At 41.9% G+C, this 14,426-nt stretch overlaps 1 protein-coding gene across 3 annotated transcripts; it reads left to right on the plus strand.

Annotated features, from left to right (window-relative positions):
* Nucleotides 1–51: 51 nt before the first annotated feature.
* Nucleotides 52–8,788, plus strand: LOC134139145 (carbonyl reductase [NADPH] 1-like). Of its 3 annotated transcripts, none has more exons than XM_062573541.1 (4): nucleotides 52–160; nucleotides 1,203–1,522; nucleotides 5,588–5,695; nucleotides 7,525–8,788. In XM_062573541.1, exons 2-4 carry the CDS (start codon nucleotides 1,237–1,239, stop codon nucleotides 7,959–7,961), a joined length of 831 nt encoding a protein of 276 aa, XP_062429525.1. In that variant the 5' UTR covers nucleotides 52–160; nucleotides 1,203–1,236; the 3' UTR covers nucleotides 7,962–8,788. The 3 variants fall into 3 exon arrangements, with proteins under 3 accessions (XP_062429525.1, XP_062429533.1, XP_062429542.1); XM_062573549.1 differs by having other exon boundaries at nucleotides 150–237; XM_062573558.1 differs by having other exon boundaries at nucleotides 155–224.
* Nucleotides 8,789–14,426: the final 5,638 nt, after the last annotated feature.

The following is a 14,426-nucleotide window of genomic DNA, read 5'->3' on the forward strand; positions in this document are numbered from 1 at the left end:
CCGGCCGTTGCCCGCCTCGCGCCGCCGCGGGAGGCGGGGCCTCGCTGGGCGCCATCTTAGTTGCGTTCTTCCTGCGGTGGAGGCGGTGTGTGGAGAGTGTGTGGGCGGCGGCCGGCTCGTCCCGCCCTGTGGTGCTGCGCAGGGCTGAGGAGCGCTGCAGGTGGGTCGGGGAGCGCTGCCTGCCACGGCGAGTCCGGCGCCTCCGCGCACGTCCCGGCTGCCCGGTGCGGTTTGGGGGTAAGGGGTCGGTCCCCCGTAACGGCCCCGTAACTCCGCAAGCGGAGTCCGCTAAGGAGTCGGGTTTAATCTTGGCTTGCGGGTTCGCTTTGGGTTCTAATTAAGAAGAAAAGTGGGTCCTTGGGAGCTGGTGGAGAGAAAAGCGTGCCGATCTGCAACGAAAACGAGATATTACGGCAAGCCAGGAGGGTGGCTTCTGGCCCTGGTGAAGTCAGTCAGTAACTGGGCAGGCTTTTACGTTTGTGTTCTTAGCGGCTGCTTAAGATTTCTTCCTTGCTAGACGTCTGCTCGTGGTTAATTACAAGTTAATTTGGAGGAGAAATAGGAATTGAATCAAAAGCGAACAAAGCAATGTTTTACACTTGTTTTTATGGGGGCAATACAGCTTTAAGTGGACTGTCTACAAAAAAAAAAAAAATCTCAAGCATGTATTGTATCTAAAGCATGTGTTAAACAGAAAGAACAGTGTAGCCAATGCAGACCACATCTTCTGTCTATTTCTGTCTAAAAATGCTAAAACTAATTATGCTACACTCCTGGCACTTAAAGGTCAAGCCACTCGGTGTGGGGGGGAGGTGTTTTGTTTTTGGTTTTAAAACTTTGATTGCATCAGCACTTGAGCTGAACTTGCTGAATATCCTGGAAAGAAGGAAATGACCTTTCTGTAAGGTGTACCTACAGAAGAGCTGTTCCCATCAAAATTTAACTGAGCATTTCAGGTGCTTAGTTGGTGACTTTTACCCAGTCAGTGGTTGGGCTTTCTTCAAAACATGAACACAAAACATGTATTTCTTTGTTAATAATCTAAACTATTTTAATAAATTAGAGTTAGTGTCTATTCTAATATGACTTTATGTAATTCAAAATGGAATTCTAAATAGAACTTTTCAGAAAAAAATACAATCCATTTCAAACATCCATCTTTGTTTGTTCCAAGGTGAAATTTTCTTCTTTTCTGTTTGCAGTTAGTGTAATCTTGGCATACGTTCAGAGAAAACAATGTCCAGCGTCCCAGTGGCTGTGGTGACAGGGGCCAACAAAGGGATTGGCTTTGCAATTGTGCGGGCTCTATGCAAGCAGTTCCCAGGGGATGTGTACTTGACAGCCCGAGACCCTGGACGTGGCCAGGAAGCAGTGGCTAAGCTGCAGAAGGAAGGGCTGCATCCTCTCTTCCACCAGTTGGATATTGATGATCTGCAGAGCATCAGAACTTTCCGAGACTTCCTAAAGGAGAAATATGGAGGGTTGACTGTGCTGGTTAACAATGCAGGGATTGCTTTCAAAGGTAGGAAGCTGATTGTCTGGGAAGGTCATGTGTGCTGTAAAGTTACATGAAGAAAGATAATAAACACATTAAGGATTTTATGAAGCTTTTTGTACAGGGCTTTTGTGCCAGTGGCATGCTGCTTTTTAGCTGGGCAAGTTGCCTGTCTTTTCAAGCATAACAAGAAGGCAAGGTAAAAGGGCTCTTCCTTTTCTACATGCACAGTTGGCCCATCAGAATGTCTAATGATTCCCTAGAAGATAGTATTTACTTCATGTACTAAGCATGAAGGTAATTTAGGTGCACAGTCGGCTTGCTGCATATGAGCAGGGTTGGGTTTATTGCCTCTGTGCCGCTGAGTTTCACTAGGCCCAAGGGAACTCACCATTGCATAAATATCAGCTATGCTCTTCTGGGATCTGTATTTTCTCTCTTCTACCTTGTGCTTTTTCTCTTCTGCAAGCCTCCTTGTACTATGTTAGCAGTGGACATTGTCCTTGACTTCAGCAAGGCTTTTGACACTGTCTCCCGTAACATCCTCCTAGAGAAGCTCTGGAAGTATGAGTTAGATGAGTGGACAGTGAGGTGGATTGAGAACTGGCTGAAAAGCAGAGCTCAGAGTTGTCATCAGTGGCGTGGAGTCTAGTTGGAGGCCTGTGGCTAGTGGCATCCCCCAGGGCTCAGTACTGGGTTCCATCCTGTTCAGCTTTTTCATCAGTGACCTGGATGAGGGGGCAGAGTGCCTCCTCAGCAAATTTGCTGATGATACCAAGCTGGGAGGAGTGGCTGACACACCAGAGGGCTGTGCTGCCATTCAGAGAGACCTGGACAGGCTGGAGAGTTGGATGGAGAGGAACCTCCTGAGGTTCAACAAGAGCAAGTGCAGGGTCCTGCACCTAGGGAGAAATAACCCTAGGCACCAGTACAAGCTGGGGGCTGACCTTGTGGAGAGCAGCTCTGCAGAGAAGGACCTGGGAATGCTGGTGGATGACAGGTTGACCATGAGCCAGCAATGTGCCCTTGTGGCCAAGAAGGCCAATGGTCTCCTGGGGTGCATTAGGAAGACTGTTGCCAGCAGGTCAAGGGAGGTGATCCTGCCCCTCTGCTCAGCCCTGGTGAGGCCTCATCTCAAGTACTGTGTCCAGTTCTGGGCTCCCCAGCACAAGAGAGACATGGAGCTACTGGGGAGAGTCCAGCGTAGGGCTGCAAAGATGATCAGGGGTCTGGAGCACCTGCCCTATGGGAAATGTCTGCAAGAGCTGGGCCTGTTTGGCCTGGGGGAGAGAAGACTGAGGGGGGGATCTTATCAATGTGTCTAAGTACCCGAAGGGAGGGTGCCAGGGGGACAGGGCCAAACTCTCTTCAGTTGTCCCATGCGACAGGACAAGAGGCAATGGGCAGAAATTGAACCACAGGAAGTTCCACCTGAAAGTGAGGGGGAATTTCTTCCCTGTGAGAGTGACAGAGCACTCGCACAGGTTGCCCGGAGAGGTTGTGGAGTCTCCTTCTCTGAAGATACTCAAGGCCCGCCTGGATGCAGCCTTGTCTAACATGCTCTAGGTGACCCTGCTGAGCAGAGGAGGTGGACTAGATGATCTCCAGAGGTCCCTTCGAACCTTATTGATTCTATGTTCTGTGCATTGTCTGCTCAAGGACTGCAGCATTTAAAAAAGAACCTTCAGCCCTGTGTGCTCTTAACATCTTAACCTATCTTGACTTCCTTAGGCTTTTCAGTTACCTACAGAGCAGTTAACCTAAATCTTGCTGAGCCACAGTTCTGAGTAAGAACTAACTCCTTCATTCTCCAGCAGACAGGTTGAGAAAGTGAAGGAGGCACAACAGTTGTGAAGAGTGTAGAAGTGTAGAAGAGTGCATTTGCCTCATATGTGTTTTTAAAAGTAAATGGAGAATCATGTTAGCTCCAGATGGAGCAGATCTTGAGCATGATCAATTACTAGTTCATTTCCCTGTCAGCACAAACTTGTTCTTCCTGTATCTTGGGGGGAGGAAGAGGGAGGCTGTTTTTTTAATTTCTTTGCCTGATCTCCAGGTGGGACATGTTCCAGCACAGCATAAGTGCTGACTGTCATCTGCTCATGATATGAATTAAGGAGGCCTATCAGGTAGTATGGGTCAAGCCTCACACAGTGCTGAAAATGGAGCTTCTAATGTATTAGAAATGCAGCAACTCTGAGTTCTAGTTACTCTGTGTATTTTACATGGTACTTTGTGGCAAGACTGCTTATGTTCAAGATAGGCTTTATAGGGCTGAACTCTTAACATAGTTGGGCTCTAGGGTGAGTTTTTGATAGTATGTGTTATCACTGTCAGACACTAAATTTGTCATTAAATTATCAGTTCAGTTTATTTGTGCTGCTGTACAGATAGTCCAGCAAAGTCCTTGGTCCAGGAAAAAAAAAAAGTTCCTCTATGAAATGGATACTCAGGGGTTGCCTTCTGAACAAAGTTCTGTCAGAACTGTCATAATGTTTATTAAGCCTAGAGAGAGCATAGCAGTCAGATGTTAGAGGCAATATATCTAGTCAGACAAATGAGTGAGGTTTTGAGATCTAGTGGAGCTTTGTTGCTGAGTGAGTATGAAAGCAGGAGTTTAGGATTGTGTGGATTTTTGGTTTCTTTTCTCCTCCCGCTATCATAACTCTTACAAAGGCCAGACCATGATATACTTATTGCATCAGGTTTAAATGTAAGCTAGTGTTCTGCAACCTTTGATGGAATGCCTGTTGCTCAAGAGAGTAGACAAGTCAGTAAATAAAGCTGTGTTTTGCAGTAAAAACATAACTAGATTAAATACTGAATGACCTCTTACTGCTTCTCTTTTGAGCTGACATGGTCTGGGCTATGTCCAGACAAGTGGAGACCTGCCTAATCTATGCAGGTGGCCTTTTCCACTGCACAGGCTGTGTCTGTAGCAGATAAAGAGGAATGCTGTCGCTTTGTAACTCTTACTTTACTCTTATAGTGGAGGAGGCTTAGCATATGGCGTTGTTGCTGAGCTAATTTGTCGGATGGTGGCGCATCCTGTCCCCCTTTTGGTGGTGGCAAGCTGTCAATGGTGTCTTGTGAAAATGATTTCATAATGTACATTTGTGCACTGTACTGTACTTCATTTCATACATTTACAGTGCAGTTTACACTGACCTCAGTCAGCTCCCTTTTCTTTCCTAGCTGCTAATACCCACCCTTTCCCTTGTGTCACAGCAGATCTGTCAGTTCATGGGAATGATTTGTGAAACATCTTTACTGTTTTGTTTCTTTTTTTTTTCTTCAGATTGCACTATGTCTTGCCTCTCTACATTCTTTATTCTACTTTTACATTGCCTGTTGCAATTCTGCGCTGCCCTGGCCCCCAAGTCTCAGCTGGCAATCCAGTAAACAGGACAACATACTAGTCAGGAGGAGGAAGCAGTTGTGTGCCCTGGTTTTATGTTAATACCAGGGTAGTCCAATTTTCTGCAACTTCAGAAGCAGCATCGTAGGTTTAGGCCTTCTTCCTGATTTCTCCCCTCCTAACCCCCACCCCTGCTCCCCAAAACACAGAGGTGGGCATGTCAGTGTGGCAGCAAAGTGCTCTACTGTGCACCTAGGAGATTCCTTCCAAGATTACTTGGATGTGGTGGTAGCCACCTGGATTGTGAGCACTGGATGTGAGCAGGTAAAGGAAAGGCACTAGACAGGTTGAGGCAGCATATCATTCCTCATTTCTTCTACATAAAAGGCCCATGGGTCTGCAAATGACTCTGCAGAGTCACACTATCAGCTCTCCTGAGGCAAATTTAAAATCTTCAGCTAAGAAGAGGTGAAACATCATTGGCCTATTACTAAAATAATTTTGCGTAGCTGGATCTTTTCATGAAAAAGAATGCTAGTGTTAGTGATGTTGCATTTTTTTTCTCTTCTGTGTATTTTAATTGCTTAAGTGTCTGTTCCCTAGTTATTAAAAAAATAGAAGAAACTAAGATAAACTTGTTTTTCAGTAGTTCTGTTACTTCTTTTCAAATAGTAGTATAACTGATTTTTTTTTTAATTCTTTTTCCTTCCCTTGCTGCCACCTCCTATCAAAAGTTGCTGACACTACCCCATTTGCAGTCCAAGCAGAGGTTACACTAAAGACGAACTTTTTTGGAACCAGGAATGTTTGCACCGAACTGTTGCCTCTTGTGAAGCCTTATGGTGAGTTTAACTTAACAGGTAGAGAAATAGTTCTATGTGAATTTTGCTGCTGATTAAATGGCAAAATCCTGTCCTGTCTCAGAAGTACACTGCCCCATAGCAGGAAGAGTATACCTTGCTGCCATAAAAGAGAATAGAGATAGCTTGTGGGATTTCTTATTCCAACTATTCTCTCTTGTATATATTTAAATCTGCTTTCTGTCCAGTTGCATTCTTCTGTTATGGACTGGAGCGAAATTCTTATGGCACCCCTAAGATGAAATGGAGAGCCTACACATGTTCTTTTCATGACAGCTGCCTACATAAAAGGTTCTTGCTTAAGAAAGGATATTTTGAGGATACAGCTAACATAAAGAAGTATCTAAAAATGGAATGTGTCAATTGACTTTGTGACATGTTTGTCCTTGCAACTTCTGAAGAAGCCTTCTCCACAGGCTTGTTGGTCTGTCTCTAGTGTCACAGCCTTTGCTTTGTAGCCAGTATTTGCAAATATCAAAGGATGTAGTTATAAACAGCACCTGAAGATTAACATCACTTTAAGCTACCACGCTTAGGTGATGTTAGAAGGCACTAGAGTAAAACACTTACTAAAAAAATGGTAAATACAGTGGAGGAGACCAAGCTCAAAAAAGATAGACATCAATAATAAGAAGGTGTTAGCAAAATGCAGTAAACTTGTACTCATCAGGCTACTGTCCTGCATAAAATGCTGCTGTTTTCCTAACAGTGGAGCACTAAAAATGCTCTGGATTACTGCTGGTGTATCACAGGTAATCTGAAAGAGGGATACTTGGTTCAAACACTCGCATTAAATCTAAGGGTTGGGGTTTTCTTTGTTTGTTGTTAATGGAAGTATTTTCAAAATTTGTGATCGATAGATCTTTGCATGAGTGTAAAAAAAATGCTGCTATAAATATAGTCTATGTTAGTGATTAAATACATCTAGGTTTTTAAGAAAAAGAAAAGGAGTACAGTACATGGGATAGAAGCTGGGGACTCTTAACCTCTAAGGAGGGGGGAAAGGACAGAAAAAATTACTTCTCGAAGAGGGGAAGTGTGTGAAGTGCCAAAATTGTAAACAGGTTTCCTTGTGCTAAGGGTTAAGGACAGGCAGTATTAATTTCTGTGGGCTTTCAGATCTAAATATTTCTGTTAATTCCTAAGCTCACAGCCCAAATTGTTGTGCACTGTCAAAAAAGCACAGGATAGCAGTGTAACAAACAATTGTGGGGGAGATTAGTGAATTATTGATCCAACTGACTCATCTCCCTGTACTAAAATGGTGGGAGATGGATAGCATACTGCAGCTTTGCATGCTGAGACATGTAAATATTCAGGTACTTTGCGTACAAGCTAATGGTCTCTGTGCATTAGGACCCAGATTGCTTTTGCTGAATTCAGTATTCTTCTGGCTTTTGGGATATGTTCTGGTGGCACCTTGCTCAAACTATTGCAGAAGTGAGAAGACTTTCCACCAGAACATCAAGATTGTATTTAAAATTTAGCAACTATTACTGAGGAAACCATTTAGTACTATGAATATGCCTGTAGATTTTAACAGGCTATTTCATGGAAGCATACCTTCTCTTTGACAGAGAGCTTTTGCAGGGTTGTACCTTGAATTACCTTTTCTAATGGAATTCAGTAGAAACATTTAACATTCAATGAACTGTTATCCTCCAGAGGCTCTGCAAGACAGTCCACGTGAAATGTTTTACAGGTATTCGCCTAAGTAGTGAATACATGATTGCAGAACAAGTTCATTTCAATTTTGGGGCTTGTTCAGTGTGTGTAAAAGTAATTAATTAGTCTCTATTCTCTTTTACCAGGCAGAGTGGTGAACGTCTCTAGTATGGTGAGTAGCTCAGCTCTGGCAAGTTGCAGCAAAGAACTTCAGCAAAAGTTTCGCAGTGACGTGATCACTGAGGAAGAATTGGTGAAACTCATGACAAAATTTGTAGAAGATACCAAGAAGAATGTACATGGGAAGGAGGGTTGGCCCAATACTGCCTATGGGGTATCCAAAATTGGTGTCACAGTCTTGTCCAGGATTCAAGCCCGGATGTTGAATGAGAAAAGAAAAGGTGACCACATCCTTCTCAATGCCTGCTGTCCCGGGTGGGTGAGAACAGACATGGCAGGTCCTCAAGCCCCTAAATCACCAGATGAAGGGGCTGAGACCCCAGTTTACTTAGCCCTTTTGCCTGCTGATGCTGATGGGCCTCATGGCCAGTTTCTTAGTGACAAAACTGTTCGAACCTGGTGAGCCACATGGAAGTGGTAACATAGCTGTGGCTCAGACTGTGTCCTGGGAGGGCACACTTACCCGGAGCAGTCTTGTCCTGTCCCCACAGCACCAGGGTCTGTTATCATTACAATGATAATTACAGTTACGGTACTTCTCCTGTACCTCCCAGCTTACAGCAGTGTCCGTTGGCCTCCACATACCATTGACCGTGTCGCCAGAAATCTGATTTTTGGGTGTACCTGCGCAGATGATGTGAATTAATATGATATTGCCCTAATGTAGAGTTACTTGGCCTTGTTTTACCTGAATTTACTCTTAATTAAATAATTGCCTTTCTGTCACTCTCTTTGAAACAGCCCAACTCTGACATGGAGTTGGGATTAGGAAGCAAATGCCTTACCTTTTTTCAGTGCAAAAGGGTTTTCTGTGAACCACACTTGCTTTGGGGAGTTGTAGGGATTTTGTCTTTTTGTATTTAAATGTAGATTTCTTGTTTTGCTATAGTCTGACCAGTTTGAGGGAAGGTTAATAAGACTGGAACAAGGTTGCTGTTACATAGAGATTCCTTATTATTGTTACAAAACAGAATTAGGTGAAAATAAAAATAATGATTTAACATTAACAAAAAAAATAATCTGTTGACTTTATTAATATCTGTATTAACATGCATATCAAAAAATGATTACTTACTGGTTTATATTTGAACAATTGGTTTATCCTGATTCTGAAAATCTATAATATATGTTTGAACATACATCTACATTTTCTACACCTAGATTTGATGCTGGAATATATGATGTTCTGAACATATAAAGAGAAAATAAACGAAAAACTAATTTACTGAACTATTTTCTAAGACTTGTAGTTCATTTATTACAAAAGTCAGAAGTTACTGTATTTAAAAACCTGGATTAAGTGCTATCCTTGTATTAGAAAAAGTGAATTGTGGATGTTACAGTAGTGTTACAAGGTAGGACTGAAATACATAATTATTATGGTAACCAAAACAAGTCATCCAAGCAATATCACAAGCAGGGCAAGCAATGATATGGAGAGCACCAATTTTGTTTTAAGTTTTGACTATTGCATTTCAAACTCTTAACCTTGAAAGGCTACCAGAGAATTTCAAGTCCTGACCTGGGTAGGAGAGCAGGTATATGCCTGTACCTCTGTGGAACACTAGTGAAATTAAAGCATTTTTCCATATATCTCTGTCATATCTCAACCTTGCAAAGTGTTAAACATTGTGTGAACAGGCAGAAAACAGCACCTTATTTGTACAGACTCACAAGTCAGGGCTCAGCTGCACATCCCACATCTGCATGGGATTTCTGATTGTGCTGGAGGACAAGTTAAATTGGTTGTTGTCTTGCACCATTTTACAAGCTTGCTGACCCAGCCAGCCAGTGCCAAGCTGTGGTAGAGCAGCGTTGAAAACTGGCCTGCAGGGTCACCAAACCCAGGACTGCAGATCACAAGCCCAGCAAGTGCAAGGAAGGTGGTTTAAAAATTCTGAGAGTGCATTATTGTTCCCTCCTGTCACTGGAACCAGCTGTGCCTCACTCTCAGCTTTTCATCTGCAAATATTGGGGTTGAAGAGAAAACCTTATCCTTTTTTGTCTCCCTTTATATGAAAACTGGTATATGCAAGTGTAAGGCAAGGGGGATCATTAACTAGCCCAGGGCTTCAGCAGCACCCGCACTGCAGAGCGCTGCTGCTGGGAGCTGAAGCCAGACAGGCTTCAGCTGCTGCCAGGCTATAACCATGCAGCTCTTGCTCCACCACAACCTGTCGGACAGCAGGAAAGCCGTGGTGGGCACTCCGCCGTAGTGTCCGGTCTTCCTTGTTGGGGCAATGTGCCCACAGGGCTGCCCTGTGCAAGGTGAGGCTGCTACCCTCTTCCTCATGCTAGGAGGTGGTGAAGGAGCAGGAAACAATTGCATATCAATCTGTCATTTCGGTAAAAGGCATGTTAATTCTTAACCAAGAGTCAACAGATGATGCCAGAGTGGTTTGATCAAATGGGTTTTTTTTTTTCCATTGGTTTCCCCTAGTACAGTTTGTGTTCAGGGAAATCTTAGATCAAAAGGCATTGTACATAATAATACATGGTTTTTTTAGTAATGTTATTAGCACAGAACAAAGGTGTGATTATTAGTTGGTTTTTTAAGGATACAGTAGCTATTGTTTTTATTAAGATGGAAGAATTGCCATGTGAGTCCTGCCCTGCACCTAGTCAGAGAGGAGGATGAGCTGTTATGTCTATTTTCTATGAAGAAAAAAAATCTCTTATCAAAGCCTGAAGCTTAAGGGCAACAGATCAATCAAAAAATCACTGTATGAAGCTTTTAATGCATTTTATGTACTGCAAGCAGACTGCCTATCATAGCTCCAAAAGCAAACCGGTTAATATAGAAACCTGACTTCTGATATGCAACAGAAAGGAGTATGGTTTAATATCTTGGCAAAATAAAACTTGGCTGTTCTGATTTAGTAGTAGTTTGTATACAATTTTAAAATATGTAACCTAACAGTGGAAAATCAAACCTAGTTCTTTGTATTTGAAGCACTTTGAGTCCTTAAGTTCAAAAACTGTGTGCTTTCCTAGTCGGGATATACAAACTTTCTAACTGAACCCCAATCCAGACTTTCATAGGGGCACAGATCAGACTGTAAGAGTCCTAGGTAAATTTAATGTATCTAGATAGTATCTATCATCAAATACAAATTAGTTTCAAGATATTCCCTGTGTTCTCTAAAGCTCTTTCTTAGGTCTAACCCAAGAACTGTTTTTTGCATTCAAGCCGAGTGAATTGCATGTTTGAAAGTTTTACAGAAGATATTTTTCAAACTCTTGTATTCAGCCTTTTGATAGTACTTGTTCTCTGTTAAATCTACTTAAGCTGTTTAGGGAAAGGAAGAAAAGTGGAATAGATAAGCAGTCACCATCAAATTCAGAGGTGTTGTTTCTCATGGTGCAGTTGACAATACTAGAGACAGTTTTTTTCAGATATAGACAGAAAGAGGAATGGGGGACAGATCTTTACACAACCTTTGCAGTTGAATGATGCAGTGCTAGAGGAGGGAGAAGCAGCTGTGTGGATATAACCTCAGCAGCAGGAGATGAGAATAGATGTGCCATAGAATTGAGAAGACACAGAAAATAGTGGCTGTTCACAGGACCAGTCAGGATTAAGAAGGAGCTTATGTGAGAGAAGCAGATCTCCCTGTGATGGTGGTAAGAGAGCTGTGTCCCGGGAATGACGCTGGGGCTGTGCAGGGCACGCTTCCAGGGGATGGCTGTTTGCTGAGAGCAGAAGGTAGAGAACAGGCTGTACAGAGTGCGTGGCAGGCAGGCTGGATCTCTGGACAGGGCTTGCATTGTTCAATTCATTCATTCAGCCATATGGTTTGTTTTGTTTTTAAGGCTGCCTCCTTGCTCCTCTCCCATGTCCCTTATGTCTGAAGTGTTTTGTTGCGTTCCAGTTTTGGCACACTTGCAGAATGGGTATTGTATAAAGTTTAATAGTTAGGAAAGAGATGAAGTAGTAACAGCATGTTCTACTGTGTAAAACCTTTACACATGATTTACTGCTTTTCTTTATAGACGGTGTCACTACCATTTTTACTTGGGAATTTATTAGTCAAAGAAAATGTCTGGCAGTGCAGTAACTGTGGTGACATGAGACAATAGAGCAATTGGATTCACAATTGTGAGAGCTCAGTGGAGGCCGTGTCTTCGGGATGCCGTAGCTTAGGCAGGATGTGGTCAGGCATCAGCAGCAAAACTTTGAGAATGAAAGCTGTACCTGCTTCTGCATCATTTGGATATAAACAGTGTGCAAGGCTTCTGAGGCTTTCTGAAGGAGAAGTACAGAGGTCCGAGTGTGCTGTTCTGCAGAGCTTTGCTTTGCAGAGCCCATGACCGAAAGGTATGGAGGCAAGCAGTAAGGCAACTGGTCTGTTCTAAAGCTTAGAGCATTTAAAATGGGCTGGAGCCAGATGGGTCCCCTGCGATGCTGGCAACTGCAGTGCGGACCACGCTTCTGTAGCCATATGGTTCCAACAGTAAAGAGTACAGCGCAGTGCAGAGTATTCATTTTTTTAAAACTGCACTGCACAAACGTCTACAGAGTCTGAGGCCACTTAGCTACAACAGGAAGAGAATATATTTAAATTAACAACTTTTTTTATTAAAGTTTCTGTTTCATTGTTTACTTACATAAATAACAAAGATTACAAGAACCCTGAGAATTTATTTATATCCCTAGATTAATTGAACACAACACTTACAGTAGTATGACCCAACATACAGGCCGTGTCCTGACTTTTAATGCTGTGGAGTTCCTGTCACTTTAAGAAATATGTCAAGGAAATTAAATAATATATGCCACTCAGTGTTCCTTAAAACATTTAAATGCAGAATATAATTGAAACTCAAATCTCACATCAGTGGGGTTTTTTTAGCTTTTAACCTCAAACAATGAAAAAGTAGGAGAAACAATATTTTACATTGGAATATTTTCTTTTTATTCTGGATTTATTTACACTGGCTTCACTTTGGAGCTGATAGTAAATGAAATTTTGACAGCTGGACAAAGTTCTTGTCTTGGAGGCCAGTATTTATTGTCTACAAATTGCTTCACAAGGTTAGCTATTCATAGCACTAATATATCTGAATGAATAGTACCCACATGAAATTTCACATTTCCCACTTTGCAATTCTAATATCTTTTCTCTGGATCCTGCTCACTGATCTTGACTAGGGTATTGGTTACTCAGCACTCTTAAAATCTTATTCTGGCTATTATCAGGTAGGTACCCACATCCTCAGACAGCCTGAACCAACTGATGGGCATCTGTTTTATTTGCTTGGAGTATTTAGGGGACATATAACAATACTGGCTCTGGTTTTGTCTTATTTATACAAGCATTGGTTTAGACTCTTGGTGGAGATAAAATACCAAAAGCAAGCAACTTGCTAAACATCTTCTGTAAATAATGTAAATGCTGTACAGTTTCGTGGTAGAAATTTAACATTGGAAGATTAGGAGGGATATTTATAAAAACATCTGACAAGCGATGTACCATGTAGTAGATGGAATAGATTTTTCCCATATGAAACAAACACATTTATATCAACATTACATGAAAGGTGATGTGAATGTCCATTAGACTGTAATGTAGCCAGGCCATCACCAGAGGTGATTGCATAAATAAATCTACTATTTGATCCAATTCCAAAGTCCAGGATGCCCTTGGAATCCTGGCAGTGCTGCAATGGTGCATATAACAGGTGGGGTTACTTTCCTGATATGAGGTCCTGAATGCTTAGTTTGATAGGTATACTTTGAATTAGCATAACTTTTGATGCAGAAAACAACATTCTGATGTATTTTTAAATGATTTATGAAGCAGCAGGTTCATGAGCACCAGAGCTAAGCAAGTTGATTGTTTTGGAGGTTGATTGGTTTTGGTGCATATTTTGAACAAAGCTTACCAACAGACCGAGCACTTCCGTGGTCTCTCCCACCAGGAGAGTCTCCCGTGCCTACTATCAGCTGATGTGATGCTGCCATTCATCCCGCAGTAGCAGACTAGTAGGATCTCTCTCTTCTACCTGACTACCTATTTCTTTGGAATTCTAGAAAACCTCTGTCTTGTTGTAAAATTGGCATTGGCAAATGGATAAAAAAGTTAGGTGGAAATCATAACAAGATGAATATAGTTATGCATCTGTGTACAAATGGCACAGAGAAATAATAAAAATTTTGCAAGAGAAAACTTTTAAAAAGAGAGTAAACTCTTGAAAGTTAATTAAATATCTTAAGCAACATGCTATATTTTAGGACATGTGTATTATTTGTTAAAGACTCCATTTGTTAAAGAGTTCTTTGCTCTTCTTGGAAATTACACAAGACTAAAATTTGAAATTGAAACTTAAGTTGATGATACTGCAGATTAAAAACATAAGCTAAGGTCATGCCCATGGTACTGAATATATTTACTTTCATGTCTGAACAAGGGGAAAAGTTATATTTAAGTGTTCAATATGTTAGATTAGGAGAAACCTCCAACTGAAACTTTAGACCCCGATTGCATCTATGCTCTAATTCCAACCCATTTATGAAGATTTGGCTTTCTCTTTTAAGATTAAGACAGATTGGTAAATAATGTTGTAAACCACTGGAAAAAATGCTTCCATATTTTGTCACACAAATTTCACACACGACACACCCATTTCTCTGGGGTTATGCAATGTCTCATATGCATGCTGACCTCAGGCAGATGCTGACTTCCCAAAGGGATGGAATGTGCAATAGCCACATGGGCTATATAAAAGCTTGTGAATAATTGCTAGGATATTATAGTAAGTTTACATTTGGTGATGTTAGGCCACTACTTTTTTTGTTGTTGCTTGCTTGCTTGTTTTTGGTGCTTGCTCCACCTCTGGAGTGACTGCGATGTATACAACTGGAAAT

This window comes from Rhea pennata, chromosome 1 (assembly GCF_028389875.1).
Source record: "Rhea pennata isolate bPtePen1 chromosome 1, bPtePen1.pri, whole genome shotgun sequence".
Classification (NCBI taxonomy): Eukaryota; Metazoa; Chordata; class Aves; order Rheiformes; family Rheidae; genus Rhea; species Rhea pennata.